Source organism: Mauremys mutica, chromosome 4, assembly GCF_020497125.1.
Source record: "Mauremys mutica isolate MM-2020 ecotype Southern chromosome 4, ASM2049712v1, whole genome shotgun sequence".
NCBI lineage: Eukaryota > Metazoa > Chordata > Testudines > Geoemydidae > Mauremys > Mauremys mutica.
Window position 1 is genome coordinate 91303919 of NC_059075.1, and position 21392 is coordinate 91325310.

The window sequence follows — 21392 nt, forward strand, 5'->3', positions numbered from 1 at the left end:
AAGCTGAGCTGCCATGCTGTTCTGATGAATTAGGTATTATATGGCTTGTGACAGTAAAGTAAATACTACTGATCGTATGCTTGCTTGAAGTGATTATTTATACTGTGTACATTATCATTTTAGCAATGATGAAGGAAATAAGGAAAAATATTTTGTGTATTGCTCTGATCCTGAAAGACTTAAACACCTGTTTAAGACTATGAATAATCCCATGGAAGCCACTGGGGATACTGACGTCCTGAAAACTTAGCATGTACGTAACATTTTTCAGGATTTGGGCCTCTGACCCCTTCAGCTTTTTCAATCAGGCTTTCCTTGTTACTCCTGTTGTGGTGTTCTTTTTATTTTATTCATCTTGTCCTGTTGAGATTTTCCTGAACTAATTCAGAGAAAGAAAAAAGAGATTATCTAACCTCCTCTATGTATTCCTAGTTTACATGTTGCTGGAAAGAGTTATGGTGACAGGAACTCATGAAAAAGAGAGATACATGACTCTTAACCCATAGACTTTGCATATGTATGCTCATATGTATAGTAGAGAAAGCACTTTTCAAAATGAGAAAATCTCTGGTCACATGATCCATCTGTAGTCCCTGGCAAGCTTCCATTTAGTTATCTTTTTTTGAATACATGAAAGGGAGGATTTGTTTGCCCTCCGATTCAGCTTTAACTTCAGTTGGCATCCATTCTCTACTATAAATGTCCAGAAAAGAATATGAAAGGAACTAAGTCTCACCTGGAGATGGAAATGAACTATTGTATGGGCGTGGGGCATTGGCGGAAATAAATTTTGTGTCCAGTCACTTGTATTCGTGAACAATAGTACTTGTCTTCAAAAGTGTTTCCAAAAGAAATGGAATCCTCTTCAGTTTTGCTTGGTTAAAATAACAATTATGTAATACATTATTAAAAAAAAAAGTATTTACTCTTCCTGACTGACCAACTGGTATCCTTTAAATGCTAAAAATTAACATAATGAAGAAGCACTTATATTTGTGTGGATTTAAAACTACTTAAATATCACTGCAAATGGAGATCAACAGTGAGTCATAATCCTTTAGTTTTTTTCTTTTCTTTCAAACATTCCATAATCACACCTGTGGCAATAACTGCTTTGAAAAATACACTTAAAATATAGCTGTTTTGAACAACTATTTATGTATCAATAAATAGGATAATGTTTAAGATTCTTTAGTGTTAATTATGCAGTTATCAAAACCTGAAAGGTTCAAAGGATTTTATTTAAGAGGGATTTCACATATAGCCTGGATTATGGTGCTAAATAATAGCACAGTAGTACTTCTGTAGCATTGTAAAATAGCTTAGAGAGAAGTATGATGTCTATAGTTGGTGTAATGCATTGGTAATTAAGAGGGTGTGAGGTTAAGCTTCATTAACTGCTGTGGGATTGTATCTTGAGTTTCATTATGCCCTGGAGAAAATAAGAAGTGAGAGAGGTCAAACTGTTAGAATCTGATTTTGCGTAGTGCATCTGCCAAAACAAAGCAAGCAAAGTAATGTAGCAGCAAACACATAAAGACGTGGATTATTAATAATTTGGATTATATGCATTTTTACTATAGAAATGAAAATTGTATTAATAAAATGTTTAATCCTAGTTGTGATAAAACTTTCATTAGTTTTGGGTTTTAGGAAATCAAATTACTTTAATTACACTGTATATTGACAAGTATGTCAGAAAACTGGATTTTTTTCTAGTTCTTGTTTTTGTGATTTTTTTTTTTATACAAACCACAATAAATTGATCTTATTAACTTTAGCAATTATCCACCTTTTATATTTGCATTCTACAGGGAGTGGAGTTGTGCTTTAGGGGTCCGCAGGTATGGCTACTCCAGCTTGTTTTGTTTTGTTGAATTTTATTTTATTTTATTCACTTGCACATTGCCACTTGCTCTGTTCTCTATATACCAGTACCAAGTATACCATAGCTGAAAGCACTCTTTGTCAATGAAGATCTGACCCTCATATGCTGTTTCTTCTAGCAAGGGAGAATATAACAGTTGTCAGGAGACATTACATCCTGATGCCATAAAATTAAAAAGTCCCAGATCTTTTCAAAGCTGTGCTATGGAGGAGCTAAATACTTTTAATTAAGCAATGAGCCTTGCAAAAGTACCAATTTAGTTTTAATAGCAAACATGATTATTTCCAAGCTCTAAATGATCTTTCTGGAGGTAAATATTTTATTAATCTTGTATTGTTCTTGGATTGTGGTTTCTATCAGATGAGCATAAACATATTTGCTTAGTACAGTTTAAACACTGTCATAATCCTGACTCAATTTTTTAATTAGTCCTGAAAAAATAATTCTGGCATACTACCATGACAGCAGAGTTTATAATTTCAGATGCTTTTGATGTGAGGAAGTGGAATGATTTGCAAAACATTTTTAACAATTTAATAAAACTATTGGAAAATAATTTTGTTTTTGAGATAGTACTGAATCTCAGAAAAACTGAGTACACAGTTTTGCTCAAGCGTGGCTTTTGTGTTCACGCTCCTGCACACAGCCCAGGCCAGGAACCATCTGAACTCAAAGCACTACAGCGTTGCTTTTACAAGGGTGCCTCCTACATCAGACTTTGTGGTGGAATGTACACATCACCTGCCGCTGTAGTCACCAGTTCCTTCCTGAGCAGGGTCAGTGTAAAAACTCTCTATTTGCTGTGGCCAGTTCAACTGCTGATGCTTGCTTTTTCTGATTGGGGGGGGGGGGTCTTTGTTCCTTTTTCACTTGTCCCTTCCACAAATTATTTTTGTATACATGACCTGCTTTACTCTTTCCATGCACTTTTTTTTTTAACCTCTCTGTTTCACATTTTTAAGAAGTGTTCCTGGGTGGATCCATTGTCCCTTGTAGACAGACGTCACTACTATAACAGGTAACTTGGAGCCTATCATCAGTGGCTCAGATATGAATTGACCAGATAGCAACTGTGAAAAAATGGGACAGGGTGGGAGGTAATCGGCACCTATATAAGAAAAAGTCCCAAAAAACGGGACTGTCCCTTTAAAAAGGGACATCTGCTCACCATAGGTATGAAATGTACTCAGAAATGTTGTCACACGTAGTCTAATCCTGGATGCAGTGCTCTAGACATACTACCCAGCAGTTCTCAAACATTTTTCCCAAAAAGTGCTTTAAAGTGCTTGTACACAAATGCCAGAAGTCTAAATAATAAGATGGGTGAACTAGAGTGCCTTGTGATAAAGGAGGATATAGATATAATAGGCATCACAGAAACCTGGTGGACTGAGAGCAACCAATGGGACACAATCATTCCGGGGTACAAAATATATCGGAAGGACAGAACAGGTCGTGCAGGGGGAGGAGTGGCACTATATGTGAAAGAAAGTGTAGATTCAAATGAAGTAAAAATCTTAAGCGAATCCACATGTTCCGTAGAGTCTCTATGGATAGAAATTTCATGCTCTAGTAAAAATATAACATTAGGGATCTATTATCGACCACCTGACCAGGACAGTAATAGTGATGATGAAATGCTAAGGGAAATTAGAGAGGCTATCAAAATTAAGAACACAATAATAGTGGGGGATTTCAATTATCCCCATATTGACTGGGAACATTTCACTTCAGGACGAAATGCAGAGATAAAATTTCTCAATACTTTAAATGACTGCTTCATGGAGCAGCTGGTACGGGAACCCACAAGGGGGAGAGGCAACTCTAGATTTAATCCTGAGCGGAGCGCAGGAGCTGGTCCAAGAGGTAACTATAGCAGGACCGCTTGGAAATAGTGACCATAATACAATAGCTTTCAACATCCCTGTGGTGGGAAGAACACAACTGCCCAACACTGTGGCATTTAATTTCAAAAGGGGGAACTATACAAAAATGAGGGGGTTAGTTAGACAAAAGTTAAAAGGTACAGTGACTAAAGTGAAATCCCTGCAAGTTGCATGGGCCCTTTTTAAAGACACCATAACAGAGGCCCAACTTCAATGTATACCCCAAATTAAGAAAAACAGTAAAAGAACTAAAAAGAGCCACCGTGGCTTAACAACCATGTAAAAGAAGCAGTGAGAGATAAAAAGACTTCCTTTAAAAAGTGGAAGTCAAATCCTAGTGAGGCAAATAGAAAGGAGCACAAACACTGCCAACTTAAGTGCAAGAGTGTAATAAGAAAAGCCAAAGAGGAGTTTGAAGAACGGCTAGCCAAAAACTCCAAAGGTAATAACAAAATGTTTTTTAAGTACATCTGAAGCAGGAAGCCTGCTAAACAACCAGTGGGGCCCCTTGATGATCAAAATACAAAAGGAGCGCTTAAAGACGATAAAGTCATTGCGGAGAAACTAAATGGATTCTTTGCTTCAGTCTTCACGGCTGAGGATGTTAGGGAGATTCCCAAACCTGAGCTGGCTTTTGTAGGTGACAAATCTGAGGAACTGTCACAGATTGAAGTGTCACTAGAGGAGGTTTTGGAATTAATTGATAAACTCAACATTAACAAGTCACCGGGACCAGATGGCATTCACCCAAGAGTTCTGAAAGAACTCAAATGTGAAGTTGCGGAACTATTAACTAAGGTTTGTAACCTGTCCTTTAAATCGGCTTCGGTACCCAATGACTGGAAGTTAGCTAATGTAACGCCAATATTTAAAAAGGGCTCTAGGGGTGATCCCGGCAATTACATTCCGGTAAGTCTAACGTCGGTACCGGGCAAATTAGTTGAAACAATAGTAAAGAATAAAATTGTCAGACACATAGAAAAACATAAACTCTTGAGCAATAGTCAACATGGTTTCTGTAAAGGGAAATCGTGTCTTACTAATCTATTAGAGTTCTTTGAAGGGGTCAACAAACATGTGGACAAGGGGGATCCGGTGGACATAGTGTACTTGGATTTCCAGAAAGCCTTTGACAAGGTCCCTCACCAAAGGCTCTTACATGAATTAAGCTGTCATGGGATAAAAGGGAAGGTCTTTTCATGGATTGAGAACTGGTTAAAGGACAGGGAACAAAGGGTAGGAATTAATGGTGTAGCTTTACCTTATAAATCCAAATTAGACCACATATCCCTTGAATGCTATTCTGCCAATGATGGTTTTTATTTTGTTGGCAGATCTGATTCTGGGCAGCTCTGGTTGTGGGATTAAGTTTTCGTATCCATGTGTCTACCAAATACAGTCAACATATACCATATCTGTGCCCAATAGGTCTCTACTTTCTTGTTTTTATGTTTTATTCTGCACCTCAGTCTGGCTGTTCTATCCAATCCAGAACAGATTTCCTAGTTGTTTCTTCCACATACTAACACTTAGCCTTAACGGTAACCTGTTACACTATATTATGTAAGGTTAGTTCTAGTGTTTATTTCTCAACATTATAAGACTGCTAGAGAGTGCTTTTGCTTTAGTGAAAATGTAACTATTGGCAATTTAAAATGGGTCTGTAAATTTTATAATCTTGGTCTATTTTTAAAATGGTTTAGATCATATTTGGCCTGTCTCTAATCCTAATTTTCAGAAAGAGGCCCCCACCCCAAAAACAGTTTGCAACTGGAAGATTTGTGTAGTTAAAAGGCAAGTATCAATAACCAGCTTGTGATCCTAGAAAGCATGGTAGATAGGGACAAATAGCAGAGACCTCCCCAAACTGGGTACAGCATTGCCCCCCGAGAAAAGCCATAAATTGATGTTCTGGCGATATACTTGATTGGCTTCACTGTAAAATCAGTGTCTGAAGCATTGCTTCTGCTCTGTGATTTCATTCTTCCTTCATGTTACTGTCTAGTTATGCCTATAGCATGAGAGTGGGAGATAGGAGACCTGGTTCGCTTTTTGGCTCTCTTAGATTTTTTGTGGTGAATCAAAAATCCAAGAGGAAAGGGAGAAACTCTTAGAATGTGGACAAGAGATGGAGAAAAATAAAAATTCTAACTTAAAGTAAATTACTTTAATTTAATGTGTCAATTGTATGAGAGTTTCTGTTACCAAATAATCAGATTGATTCACAAAACAAACTCTGAGATAAGTTCCCCCCACAACCAAATTTTTGTTTTGTTTTTTGTTTGTATCCTCCCATTTTAAAATGTGTGTGTGAGGGTGATAATCTACAGACCAAAGAAAGAAGGAGAAAGAAAGAAAGAAAAAGAAATCAGACCACTGAGCTGCATATAGACAGCTTCCCGTTGTTTATTCAGTAAAAATATGGAATAAATTATATGTGAGAAATTAGCTCATGATATGCTCATTTGAGATTGTAGTACATGAATAAATTATAACCACCCCTTTTACCCAACCTAACTCTTGTTTCGAGAATGCATGAGAACAAGGAATGTAAACACATAAAACAAAATATACATGTTTTGCAGGAAGACTGAATCTTGGCAGAACAATAGTCTGGCACAAATGTCTGCTGCTAACCCTTCATGTGCAGAGATGCATGTCATTTAAATATGTATGCAGGGGAATGCAATACCAACCATTTAAACATGCAAAATAAGTGTGTAACTATGTCACGCCCACTGCCAGGAGGCAGCAAGATCACATCAGTACAGTCTAAGAAATACTATCGCACTGTAGTCTAAGAATCTAAGAAACATTTCTGTATTAAAAACAATTTAAATTAAACAAACTATAAAGAATTTATTCATATTTTGCAATAAGCTATGTATCTCAGTGACTCTTCTCTATCTTGCTTATATGTTTAGTCTGGTGGTATGGCATATGAAAAAAGGACACAATTGAAATTGAGATCCATTGTGTGAAAATACAATTGGCATTGAAGGGTGTTCTTTGCATAGAAAGAAAACAATATGGGAGTGTAACTATGTCCTGGAATTATTATTTTTTCATAGCATAGATCACAGTGAAAATTTCTTTATTTTTCTTGTTTCTAGTTTAATAATTAAAGTATGAAAGTACTTGTGCAATTAGGTACACTTTGTACTTATATCCCTAAAAAAGAAAAATTAGAGCTAAGGAATCAATTTGTTTTTCATACTTTCTAAGCTATATTGCATTAGCATCTTTTAAGACGGATACAGAACCATTAAAACTCCTAGGGTAAAATTTTAAAAAGAATCTAAGTCCCAGTTTTCAACAGTGTCTTAAGCATGCACATGCCTAAGTCTCATTGAAAGTCAAATTCCTAAGTGCCTAAGTCACTTTTGAAAATTAGATGTAGGCTCCTAAATCACTTTAGATGCTTTTGAAAATTTTAATCTTAACCTACTCTTTTGATACAAATGCAGTTGCATATAATTTCACAAAGGCTAATAGCAGTTTTTATATTTATCACAGGGGATCATTCATTATTACAGGGCTCTTTCATGTAGCCTATTTATTATTTATTGTATTATATTGACTGTCTTAGTCATAATAGTGAAATCTGAATACAGTGCTGTCACACTGTCTGGAGTGGTTCACAATTGTAAGTGCCAACCTCAGGCATACTGTCAAAAAGCAGGGTAGACACCCCAAATTGGTGGTATGTTCTATAATTAGATTTCACCACCCCAGTAACCAGTGTGAACTCCTGGTTCACTGTAAGTCTTACCATGGAGTCACAGACAGTTTCCTTAGGCACTACAATCTATCTTGCCACCCAGGCAAACTGGACTTAGTGATAAATGGTCACTTACATCAACAATCACAAAATAATCAAGTTTCTCCCAGTCCCAAGAGACCAGTCACATAGCCCAGATCAATTTGTATCTTAGATCTTATGCCAAAGACAATGCTGGTAGCCAATCGTATAATAAACTAAGGATTTATTAACTAAGAAAAAGAAATGAGAGTTCTTCTTTGAGTGCTTGCTCATGTCCATTCCAATAGGTGTCTGCGCACACTGCATACACGATCATCAGAAGGTTTTTCCTCTAGTGGTACCTGTCAGGTCGGCTGTAGAGCCCCCTGGAGTGGTGCCCTCATGGCGCTATGTATAGGACACTGCTGACCCACTGCCTGCTCAGTTCCTTCTTGCCGCCACTGACGGACATTGGAGCTTTCTTCAGTCTCTTGCTTCGCAAGTGCCTACCTAGTGGTTACCTTCTAGTGTGTTGTAAATAGTTCTTGCTGGAAGACTCTGACAGAGGGGAGGAAGGTGGGATTTGGAATGGACATGAGCAACATCTCGAAGAACAACAATTACAAGAGGTAGGTAACTGTTTTTCCTTCTTTGAGTGCTTACTCACATCCATTCCAATAGATGACTCCCAAGCAGTTTCTCTTGAGGAGGGGTTGGAGTTCACCTGATTGCTGATTATAGGACTGCCCTGCCAAATGCGGCGTCATCCCTCACTTGTTGGGTGATGGCATAGTGCGATGTGAAGATGTGGATGGAAGACCACGTTGCCCGCCTTGCATATGTCTTGAACAGAGACGTGTGCGAGGAAAGCTGCCAGATATGAAAAGATATATGTTGGAACCACAACATATATCTCTGCTTATATGTTGCCTGTAAATAAAAAACGGTTACGTACCTCTCGCAACTGTTGTTCTTTGAGATGAGTTGCTTATGTCCATTCCAATAGGTGTGTGCACACGTCGCGTGCACAATCGTCAAAAGGTTTTTCCCCTAGTGGTACCTGTCGGGTCGGTTGCGGCGCCCTCATGGCGGTGTATTTAGGACACTGTTGACCCGCTGCAAAGCTCAGCACAGTTCTCATGAGTGTTGCTAATGCAGGAAGCATAATTTTCATATGTTTGCAGTACATGAACAAGTACTACTGCACCTGGAATCGAGGTGAGGAAGATGCAGAGATGTTCAAGCACAATAAGCAAATGCTGATGGTTTTCACGGAGGAGCTCCACACTGTGGATCACTGCTTCTGGGCCTGAGAAATGGTCACTGATTGGTGGGATCGCATCATAATGCGAATTTGGGATGACAATCAGTGGCTGCAGAACTTTCAGATGTGAAAGGCCATGTTCCTGGATCTGTGTGTGGAGCTTGCCCCAGACCTCCGGCACAGGCATACCAAAATGAGAGCTGCATTGACGTTGGAGAAGCAAATGGCGAACAGGCACTGAAAGTTTGCAACGCTGGATTACTCTCGGTCAGTGGGCAATCATTTTGGAGTTAGAAAATCCACAATGGAGGCCATTATCATCTAAGTGTGCAAGATCATTAAGTATCTCCTTCTACACAGGACTGTGACTCAGTAATATACAGGAAATAGTGGATGGTTTTGCAGCAATGGGGTTCCCAAATTATGTTGGGGCAATTGATGGTACATGATTCCCTATTCTGGCATCAGCCCACCTTACCACTGAGTACATCAACAGAAAGAAATAGTTTCTTATGGCTATGCAAGCTCTAGTGGAGAATCAAGGGCTAATATCAACATGGGCTGGTCAGGCAAGGTGTATGATGTTTGCATCTTTGAGAACACCGTACTTTTTTAAAAAGCTGCAAGCAAGAAATTCTTCTCTCACCATTGGATTGCCATTGGCAATGTTGACATGTCAATAGTGGTTCTGGCTCATGAAGCTGTACACTGGCCACCTGAACAGTACCAAAGAAAGAGTCAACTACCGGCTCAGCAGGTGCAGAATGACTTTGAATGTGCTTTTGGTAGACTGAATGGATGCTGGTGCTATTTATTCACTGGATTGGATCTCAGTAATGGAAACGTCTCCTTGGTTGTAGCTGTATGTTGTGTGCTGCATAATACCTGTGAGGCAAAGGGGGAAAAGCTACCAACAGCGTGGAGGGGCAAGGTAGACAGGCTGTCTGCTGAATTTGCACAACCAGAAATAAGGGCTATTAAAAGAGCGAACAATGGACCTATATGGCTAAAAGAAGTCTTAAAAGACCATTTTAACAGTCAGTCATGGTCTAAGTCTCTCTATGTTGCACACTGCCTATTAAGCCCCACGCAGGGGCTCACAGGCCCCAGCGTGGATCTGCCCCAGACTTGCCATGGCTGAGGGAAAGGAGCCCCTCCATCAGACCATTCCAGGCCTGCAGGAGCTGCCGGGGAGTGGAGCCCCTCCCTTGGCCTGGCCTAGCCCAGATCTGCCAGAGCTTGTGGAGAGAGGAGCGTCTCCCTTGGCCTGGCCCAGCCCAGCCCTGCTGGAGCTGCTGCAGCCAGGGAGAGGCACCTCTTTCTCCGGCCCCGAGCTGCTGCGGCGAGAGAGGGCTGGGGGGAGTCCTCTCTCCCCACCACAGCCCTGGGGCAGCCAGCACCCCAAACCGCTCTGGCCCCACCCCAGAGCCCACTCTCCCCACACCCTAACCCTCTGCCCCATCCCTGAGCCCCCTCCAACACTCCAAACCCCTCATCCCAGCCCCCACCCCAGAAGCCACACCCCAACCCTCTGCCACATCCCTGAGCCCACTCCTGCACCCTGAACCCCTCATCCCCAGCCCCACCCTGAGCCCACACTCCCAGCCAGAGCCCTCATCCCCCCAGACTCCAACCCCTCCCACACTCTGAACCCTTCAGCCCTGCCCCACCACATGAATTTTGTTATGTGCACCAATATAAAGGTGGTGTGTCACACATCACCTCCATAGTGGTGCACATAACAAAATTCATTCCGCACGTGGACATAAAAAATTAGAGGGAACGTTGGTCATGGTAGTGTTTGTCTGATCCTTTTATGAAATAGTGTCTCTCTTGAGTGATTAAATATAGGTGGGTCTTTGCTACCTGCTTTTGAATTCTGTAATGCTTGGTGTAGACTAATTAATAAATATATACAGTACTGAGTTTCCAAAATAGAACTTTATTGTGTTCAAAGAAACAGGCAACAAAATTTAAGTGCAAACAAATATGAAATGAAAAATCTGTTACCAGCACTGCAACAGAGTGAACTAATTTTAAACCCAAGGAAAAACAGCAGTAAACAGTAATCATTTATGTTCATGTATGTAAAACCTACTACAATGTAGTAGGTATGGCTACACATGCACCGACTTGTTCTTCTCACAGGTTAGTGTATTCATAGCTATAGCTCTCCTGGCATGGAGTGGTAGGGTAAGGATGTAAATGTACATCATGCTGTCATCTAATATGTTGGAGAATGTAGACAGCACTGAGCATGGAGTTCTCCAATGACTGGAAAGACTGCTGAGTCCATGGTCTTTGGATATGTAGGTCAACAATGTTCTGCAATATCTGAGTTTGCTGCCTGAGCAAACCCATAATGTCCTGGTGTATTTCCCAAAGTGCCTTGGTCCTTTTTCCTTTCCTGAAGCAACCCCTCTCTCTCTCTCTCTCTCTCTCTCTCTCTCTCTCCATTCTTGGTCCTTCTCCAGGGCCACAGTCATATGGTCCCTCTGAGCCTTTGGTTCCTGGTGTAAGACTATAGAGGATTGGAATATCTTGGAGAAAATATCCTCCCTAGTCCTCTTTCTCATCCTGATCAGGGTCAGATGTTAAGCAGGCATAGAAGGGACATCTCTCAAGGACATCATGCCAGAGGCTGCTGATTAAAACAGACTGATACATCATTAGATTTAGTCACAGTGGACAGGGAAAGGTGAGTCTCAAGACTCCTATCTTTTAATAAAAAATGCTAATTGTCACTTTAGTTCTGGAACACCTAGCTACAGCGTCACTCAGCAGCTCAAACCATAGTGAATACAGTCTGCCCTAGCCTAACAGGGAGATGGGGAGAAGGTGTGTTCTGTTGCTCAGAAGTTTTCAGTGGTAGGCACCATTCATCAGGTATGGGTATAGGGACAGTGCAGTGAATATTGGCAATATTTTCACAGACAGCAATGATTTTGGATGATCGCTTACTCCAGACAGTCACAAAGGCACAGAGAACAGAGCTACTCTGACATTCCAAAGCCACTTGGGCCTGTATGCTGCTAGCCTGATTACTGCAATTGTGACAGCCAGACTCCTTGCAGAGTGGCATGGGAAAGTCTCCTACTGTAGGAAAAGAAATAAGGCTACAATTCTTCGAGAAAGAATTGCAGAGTATCTCCATGAAAGTTTATCGAGATCTCTCAAGAGGATAAAAGGGACATCCCTACTGAGCTAAACAAAGTACTCTGCATGGCTTCCCAAACCCAAAGAGTTGAAAAGTGGACACAGAGTCTATTTCTCTTTGTTCTACCTCAAATCAGCATCCTGTACTTGGACAGATGTGGACTGTGTAATCAGACTGCCTTACTTTTTTTAATGTATTCCCATACATCATAGTAAAGCAATCAGAAGTCAATTACTTTGTTCTATAAACTTGCAGATGGGGTGGATTCCCTTTTTAAATGGGGAAGAATGTTGGGGGAGGGAGGGAAAGAGGGAGAAGGGGTAACAGGCAACAAAAAGTAAAAAAAAAATTAGAAAATTGCATGTACACGCTTATCTGAGCTCCCTTCCCCTTCATCATCAGGTTCATCTGAGCTCACCTGGTAGTACAGGCATGAGTCCACTGGAGTTTCCAACAGCTTGTGGCATGGTTTAAGTCCCCTGCCATATCTTTTCCTCCCCTTTCCCCACTTTACTGTTCACAGCAGGAGTTTCTGCCTTGGGCTCCTGAGAAGTGTCCACAGTCATCTGCAGGGTGCTGCTGGGGTCATTGACAAGTGTAGCATGCAGTTCATTATAACAGCGGCAGGTCCGTGGGGCAGCATCAGATTTCTTGTTGCCCATCCTCACCTTCTGGTAAAAGTTCCTTCACTTTCACTCGTCCCTGTTGTGACCCCATTTCTGTATCCTCTGTGCCATCTGCACATTGATATGGATATTTCTATTGCCATTCCACAGATGTGCTTGCACATCCTCGTCTCCTCACAGGCCAAGGAGATCCAAAGACTTCTTATCTGCTCCACTTTATCTACTAGGTTTCTGTGTGGATGGTCAGATACATACACCAAAAATGAACTAGTAGGAATGTTTGCCAAGGTGGACAACCAGGAAAAGGCATTTCAAAAATATGCAGATGAGTTTTGGGGCACAGGCAAGGCGGACTTCTGGTCTATGGCCCCTTGGCCAATGAAGTTCAAAATTGTGACCAAAGCAACGCTGTCGCTGGAACACAGGCACAGTGGGATAGCGGCTGGAGGACTATTAGGGTTGACATAGGTAATGCAGTGTCTACACTCTCACTGCATCAACCTGAGTGGGTTGACCAAGGCTCTGCATTGCTCAGGAAGGTCGCGTTATTGCATCACTGTAATGCATGCATCAGCAGGAGACAATTTTTGGTGTAGATGTGCATAATTAGGCCTTCTCAGGTCAACTTATGTCAACCAACTTTGTAGTGTAGACCAGGCCAAAGTGTCTCAGAAGGGTAAAGGGCCATGCGCCAGCTACCTGCATCACAAGAGAGGAAACAGGCTCCACAGAGCTGCTGCATCCCAACTTGCACAGGTGTGGGTGTCAAGGGGGATAAAACCCTTGGTTGCCCCACAACCATCTCTCATGCCCTCGGAGGCCATAACTGTGCTTGTGTATTGGGAATGTATGCGGTGCTGGGTATCAATCTGGTGCAATTTACTCCCTCAACAGAGCAGCAGGGTAACAACACACTCTTCTTTACTCTAGATCATTGGTTCCCAAACTTGTTCTGCCGCTTCTGCAGGGAAAGCCCCTGGAAGGCCGGGACGGTTTGTGTACCTGCCACGAGCCGCCGCTTCCAGCAGCTCCCATTGGCCTGGAGCAGCAAACCGCGGCCACTGGGAGCTGTGATCGGCCAAACCTGCGGACGTGGCAGGTACACACACCGGCCTGGCCTGCCAAGGGCTTTCCCTGCACAAGCAGCGGAACAAGTTTGGGAACCACTGCTCTAGATCATGGTGGACTAAGATTGAGCCATCATTGGGTGTTGCTGATTGAGCAATTCTGTCAGTTTTTGAAACAACAGCAGCTGCATTAGCAACTTTTATAAATTCAAAGTTTTAAAATATTTGTATAGTCTTTTTGTTCCTTGAATTTACTTTCATGCTTGTTTCATTGTTAATAGTCTGTAGTTAACAGTGTGGTCCTCCCCTAATGGTTAGTGGGAAAGGAAGATGCAGACCTTGTGTTATGGCTTCTATTCTACTCTTGCATCCGAAGAAGTGGGTATTCACCCACGAAAGCTCATGCTGCAAAACGTCTGTTAGTCTATAAGGTGCCACAGGATTCTTTGCTGCTTCTACAGAACCAGACTAACACGGCTACCCCTCTGATACTTGGCTTCTATTCTGCGTCCTTACAATATAGAATGCTGTGCAGTACTTTTTTGGTTGTAATGATTAGAAAACATTTTTCAGCTTCCAATGTGCTTGGTAGCATGCAGTATGTACTATCTGTCTTATTTTAATCAAATGTTGGTATCAATTTACAACTGTTCATTTTTATCAAATAATCCTACTAGTTTGCAGTGTTTCTTTAGGTGGGGGTGAAAAGTCTTGACCATCTTTTCTACTCTAACTACCTGATACTGTTTCATTTTCTCAATTTAGGAGCTTCCAGCACCTTTGTTTGATGATGTCCACAAAAAACAAGTGGATGAGAAAGAAACCGCTATTAAGTCTAAACAGGAATCTCAGGAATCCATGAAAATAGCCTGGCGTTACCAGAATTTACCAAGAATTGAGGTAAATACATTTAGTATTATATCTGATGTAATCCTGTACTTTGATATTAAGGGTAAAATTCACTTGTTCTATAAGTATAATCTCTGAGTAGAACCCAGACCATGGAAGTGTTTTCAAACTGTGCTAAAAGGTTGCCTCAGGAGAGCAAACTATCGTTCACCAATACATATCTTGATTAGCAAAGATACAGAGAGATGAGAAATGCAGTTTACTATGTTGCATGACGTCCAGATGTACTTAACTTCTGAAAAGAAAACCAGAAAATTAAAATATTATAGCACCAAAGGCTGGTGAATGTAACACTGTTTCAGACAACTTTTTAAACCTAAAGATACCTATAGTATTTTTATTGAACATTTTTCTAAATTTATCTATTCATAGTGATATGTATAGGTTGAATGAACAGTACTTATTAGATCCCTCTAGTGACAATACTTTATTGATGCGAACTGTTGACTTGCTTATCCATGTGCGTAATAAGTAAAGTAAGCACTTGAGATTATATCAGCTTCACTGTCACTAGGAACTAATCGCTGTGAAGGTGGCATGTAAGACACATGCTCAGTGGTCACTTCTTCAAAGTTTACAGCTGTTAGTATTTTATGAATTATGTTTTTCCTTAGTCTAGTTACTTTCTTCTTTGATCTAATTGTGCAGTCAAACCTTACAAAAATTATAGCATTTTGGACTACACAACAACAAACTTTTTTTTTTTTGGTGCTGTTTGGCTTAAGTATGTTATATACTGTGATTTAGATGTAATCATAGCTGCCTAGTAAGTTAGCCATATTCTAAAAAAATATAATTGGAATGTGACAAAATGATCTTACAAGGCTTGGCTTGTTTGGTTTTCTCTGAAATTGTACAGACGTGGCTATATATTTTGTCAGAGAAGACTTATATATGGTGACATGCCAAATCAAATAGCCTCCAGCATGATCATATAATCTCATCAATTTTAATCATGTAGAGCTTGCTGTACCACTCTGAACCATTACAAAATATAGTTTGTATTTTATCCAGTAATGTAAACTAAATTCATAATACAATGATGTACAAACAATTGATTGTCACTATTTCAATACAAAATGTCCTGTGTCTAACAGAACAAAAAGCTGCATATAATAACCCAAAACAGGCTTACTCTGTCCATTAATATATTATTTAATAGAACACCATGCACTTGTCCTTGGTTATCACAGATGGGATTTGCATGTTGAAAGTTGTAAATTAATAATTGTCTGATCTAGAACAACTGTACAATCTTATAAGGTATGATTCCCTCATTACCATCAAAATTTTCTTACAATTTTTGAATTTTTTCACAATTATGTACTAGAACAGTGATCCCCAAACATTTTATGTTGCGTGCCCCCCTCTTACCTGCAATGTAATCTGTGTGTGCCCCTCCCCTGGGGAGCCAGGGCAGGGAGTGGGACTATGGTTGGGAGCTGGGGGCTGAGGCCAGGGCCGGACCTGGGGCCAGGAACAGCGCGAGGGGCTGTAGCTGGGGGTGGGGCTGGAGCTGGGCCTGGGACTGGAGTTGCAGCTGGGAGCAGAGCTGTCGTTGGAGCCAGGGGCTGAGGCTGGGGGCAGGATTGTGGGGGAGGGCTGGGGTTGGAGTGGAGCTGGGGGCAGAGCGGGGCTAGGCGGCACTCCCTCTCCACCCCTCTATACCGGCTGGCCTGGGCCTCGACATGACCCCCGAACTTTCCTCCTCATCCCCTTTAGGGAGTGTGCCCCACGTTTGGGGACCACTGTACTAGAATGCTTGTTTGTTTTAAAGTAAATGCTAAATTGTCAAAAATGTATATGAAATCAATAAGACTTGAAAATAAAGCTACAGTTGTTAAAATAATGGACAAATGGAAATTTCTTTTTAAAATATATCAGTTAGATGAAAGTAATCTCAGTGATCAGAAATATTTGATGGCTTCTTGAATGATGCGATATACACTTATTGGCTGTTTGGAAGTAATAAGTCGTGCAGCACCTCTGTCCCTCTGATAGTTTTAAAATACCTAGTAATAGCTGTTAATTATTTCAGTTTCCATTAATTTATGTGTGTTGACTGATTAGAAATTTCTGTCAAAAGGAAACCAATAAAGCATTTTTTTTAAAAGCTATTTTCCAACCAGCTTTAGTGCTTATATTTTAAAATTATATTTACAAATAGTTGCATGGTATAAGAAGGTTATAAAGAGTAAACTGGGTTTTTTTTAAAATGTTTAAAGGGCTCTAAATGTCAACTGAAAACTTATCTAGTCAATATCTCTTTTTATACGAGGCGTAAAAGTTGTCTTGTTAGTCAGGAGGTCAGACTAGATGATCATAATGGTCCCTTCTGACCTTAAAGTCTGAGTCTATGGTTCTATGGTTCTGTTAACTAATTTAATTTTTAGTTGTAAGTAACCAAAGAGATTTCTGTTGTGGAGATGGCTCAGTTATTCCCTTTCCCTTCCTAAAAACAGGTTAAATAAGCTCTTAGCTAGCTCATAAATATTTCATATTATGTATCATGTTTAAATTAGTAGTCCTGTCTTGAACAGTGTATTTTATATGTGTAAATATGAATATATTCTTTATATCCTAGATAAACTATAGATTTATAGGTAATCAGTCAAAAGGAATTGGATACTGTGTGTACGTGCTGCATACAATTACCAATTTAAAAGGTACTTTTCTCTATATCCAGGGTTACACTCATTTAAACTCTTGGTAAAAACATCAGGTATAGCCTAGTTTGCAATGAAAAGGTATAGTGGGTTTTTTTCCCTTTTTTGTTTGAATGAACTGCTTGTGTTCTTGGGGCAATATATAAACTGTCACAGCATGAAATCAATTTTCTGCCTTGATTCTCCCAAATCTGAGATTTCTAGCACATTAGTATTGCAATTAGAATCATTAACAGCAGCCGGTAGCATAAAAGCACATTCTGCTCACTGGCAATTTAGTGTCTTTTTCTCCTTGTGCAGACGAGTTCGTAGGAATCCAGTAAAGAACTGGCTTGAACCTACAATCCAGAAATAAATTTCTCTCTCAAACTTAAGAAGAATGAAAAGTCTCAGTCTCTCTCCCCTCTTCATGGCCAGTCTGCTAACACAGATTATTCATGCTTACTTGATTCAGGTGGGCTTTTTGCAAGCTTCCCTACTAGGCCTGGGAATGTGGTACATTGAAGCCTATTCAAGGCTTCTGACATAGAATGAGCTTTTATTGCATGGTGTTTTATTATAGCCAAATCCTAGTCTCCACCCAGTTTGTAGGCACTGTGCTCATTCTTTTGAATTAAGAAAGGTTATCACCTACCTTAATCCATGCAGCAGTGTGGATTAAGGACACCAATGTGCCCCAGGATTCTCAAAGAGGATCCTGGAAACTTCTTGTTTCTTCTTTTTTGCTGTCTTTACTAAACTCTATTGGGCCTCAGTGAGGATTTGCATCTGAAATGGGCAACCTGGAGCTTTTCTCAATGAAGACATCAGATCAAAGTTCAGTTAGTCAAGGCCTTTCTAAAACATTAAGGGGGTTTGGACGTACACAATAAAAAGATGAGCCCTGGCAGAGATTGCAGTAAAAACATTGTGTTCTGTAATCCGGATAAAGGATAGATTATAGGCCAAAGAACAGCCCCTTTTTAAATTGCTTTCAGAACCCTCATACTAAATAACTTTACACTTTGTATTTAAATATATATTTTACCGTAATAGTTTTATTTTGTAATTTAGAATGTAATGTCTAGTAAGTAAAATTAAAGCCGTAGTTTTAGAGAGTTCACAGGTTTCTTATAAATATATTAAATGCTTTAGATCTTTTATAGAATAAGAAAATGGTCTATTATTGAAGACCAAGGACGACTTAAGACTTTTAAAAAAAAAAAAAAGACTAAAATTTTTTTTCTGTGTTTATAGTTTTAACATTTTGTATTCTCTGACAGCTAATCTAGCCTAATATGCATTCTATTTTTAGGCATTAACTTGGTAATTCCCAAGTACAAAATGTAAATAAATTCAAATAATATAGTTTTAATTAAATCTGTGATTTTTAAGGTGTTTTTAAATTTGAAACATGAAATAAAAACTAGGAAAATGCCTAAATAGGTTTCCTTCAAAAAAGTAATAATGATACTAACTAGGTCTGTTCTGTGTGTGTATTCAAAGTCATATATGTTTATTTTAATGACAAAACCATGTCTTATTATTTTTACTCCTTTTAGAGCTGTCGAATCCATATAATGATTAGAATGGAAGCTAAATTCTTTTCTGGTTCATAGTTAACAAATGTGTAAATGTTGTAAATTCCAGTTTCAGTACTACATTTTGCTCTTTGTTCCACTTATGCTATCCGGTTGTTTTCAGTGAGGGAGGCACAATTGTAATTTAGGGCAGAATTTGTCCCACAGAATCCTCATTACTGATGACAATGCATAAGTCAGAAAGAACCCAACTCAATGTTCAGATGCGTAGTTGAGTTTGCAGTATTGGAACTTTTTAAAATAACTAAACAAAAACTCATCTTTTTTGTGTAAAATGAGGGAAAGTGTTATAGAAGCTATTGAGAAACCCTAAACATAATATCACCTCGTGCTATTTTTAGTCACTTCTCAGGGTGCAACCACACCATACATGCAAAGCAAAATGCTTTTTCATTTGATCTATTGCTTCTGGTTTTTGCGTAGATGAACTTTTTAATCTGCTGCACACAGTGTCATAACTTTCAAAGTTAAATCTGTGTTGCTTTACACGGACTATGGAGTATGCATATTTAAAAACTGCTTAGTGCCAGCCCTTGGCCTAAGTCACTGAATTTTATACTTAGGCTATGTTTACTAGTGCGTATACTCATTTACCTGACTGTGTACATCCTTGTGCATGCTCCCCATACCTACGCCAAGTGTTCGCATTTACCTGTGTACGCACTGCTGTTTTTGTTATGTGATATTAACACTACCATTTCAGGGTCAGTATCCCAGGGTCCTGTGCATCACAGGTACATGCCTTAGGAACCGCTTTGCTGGGGTGGTGTTTTTTCTGTTCCCTGACTTCACACATTTACAAATGGCAATTCCTGCTCACCTCTCCCTCCTGCCAAAGTGGGTGGAAGATATGGGGCAGCTGGATGATGATCTGGTTCTGCTCCTGCTCCTTGTTGCAGGACAAATGTTTATGCAGTGGAGTAGGTGAGCAGAAAGATGCAGGTTGGAATCTGGGGAGAACTTTTGGAGACACTGAAGATGACTGATGGTGAAGGTGAATGACAATCCATTCTGGTCCTATGGAATAGATATAGTGAATGCCAGTATTGCCGCAGTATACCTGTGGGTAAACCATCACTTCTGGTGCAGGAGAACTAGCATGATGCAGTGAAATCATATAGTTTTGGAAATTTTGGGTGAGCAGCAGCAGCTTTAGAACTTCCAAATGAGGAAACAGACCTCCATAGAGCTGTGTGGTGAACTTGCAGTATACTTTCAGTGCCAGAACTTCTGATTTAGGGAAGCCACACCAGTGCAGAAGTGGATGGCTATTGCACTGTGGAAGCTAGCAACACCAGGTGGCTATTGGTCAATTGCAAATCACTGTCCACTGTCAGGGTTGTGGTTGTGTAGGTTTGCAAAACAATTAACAATGTGATCTACCTACAGGTGGTGTTATAAGAAAAGTTCCAGAAATAATATTTGGATTTGAGAGGCTGGGGTTTCTGAACTGTGCAGGGGCCATCGATGGCACCCACATCTCAATATTTTGCCCTCCAAAAGGGGTGAGCGAGTATGTGAACCAAAAACGTTACTAATCACTCATTCTACAAGGCTTACTTGACCACAGAGGCAGATTCATAGAATCATTGACGATTAGGGTTGGAAGAGACCTCAGGAGGTCATCTAGTCCAACCCCCTGCTCAAAGCAGGACCAATCCCCAACTAAATCATCCCAGCCAGGGCTTTGTCAAGCCTGACCTTAAAAACCTCTAAGGAAGGAGATTCCACCATCTCCCTAGGTAACCCATTCCAGTGCTTCACCACCCTACTAGTGAAAAAGCTTTTCCTAATATCCAACCTAAACCTCCCCCCACTGCAACTTGAGAGCATTACTCCTGTTCTGTCATATTAGCCTCCCAGGCGATCCTGCCCATAAGTTCCCTAAGGGTGTCAAAATCTGATTTTTCTAAAGTCCAGGGTCCATATTTTGCAACTCTCCTTTCTTCCTTTTGTGAGGATCCTGAACTCGACCATCTCATGGTCACTGCTGCCCAGGCTGGGGGCAGTTTTAATTCGGGCTGATTGTGGAGTCAGGCAGGTTTAATTAGAATGAACCCGTACATGAGAAGATAAGACCTGGCTATTTTGTAGCAGGATTTTATTCTCATGACTACGCCACTAAGCATAGAACCATTAGGCTTCTGTGAACTCTGCAGATGACTTATATGCCCCCCTTTTGGAAAAGGGAGGTGTATTGGACTGGGGTTTGTTGGGCAGGCAAGAAAATTAATATGATTTTGTTGGTGACAGTGCCTCAGTCCTATGATTGGTGGGAGGGAAGGCATATTACTGAGGAAGTTGGTCATAAAGAAGTTGTTTTTTGGGTTTTAATTATTTTGTGGGGAGAAGTTATTGGCAGAGAGTGTTTTGCAGAAGGGAGAGGTACTGCCCTTTTAAAGAAGGGGCTGGTTTATTTAAAACAGGGAGAATTTGTGTCATCAGAGCTCTAGATCATAATTGTGAGGAACTTGCTTCCAAGCAAATATGGAGTTCTAACAATTCTTATGCAAGGTTGAGAGGCATATCTTGCATCTGAGCTGAAGGTCAGGATTTAGCTTTCTACTTTGTACACTTTGTCTCTGGTTTCTTTGAATATTATGTATT

The 21392-nt window shown here is 40.2% G+C and overlaps 1 protein-coding gene across 6 annotated transcripts in view; it reads left to right on the forward strand.

Annotated features, from left to right (window-relative positions):
• Positions 1 to 21392, forward strand: part of ELP4 (elongator acetyltransferase complex subunit 4) — a 293928-nt gene that overhangs the window by 47511 nt on the left and 225025 nt on the right. For all 6 annotated transcript variants that reach the window (XM_045016036.1, XM_045016038.1, XM_045016037.1 and 3 more), the window contains exon 4: positions 14396 to 14530. In XM_045016036.1, the coding sequence (XP_044871971.1) occupies positions 14396 to 14530 (135 nt within the window). The remainder of the gene's footprint in view (positions 1 to 14395; positions 14531 to 21392) is intronic.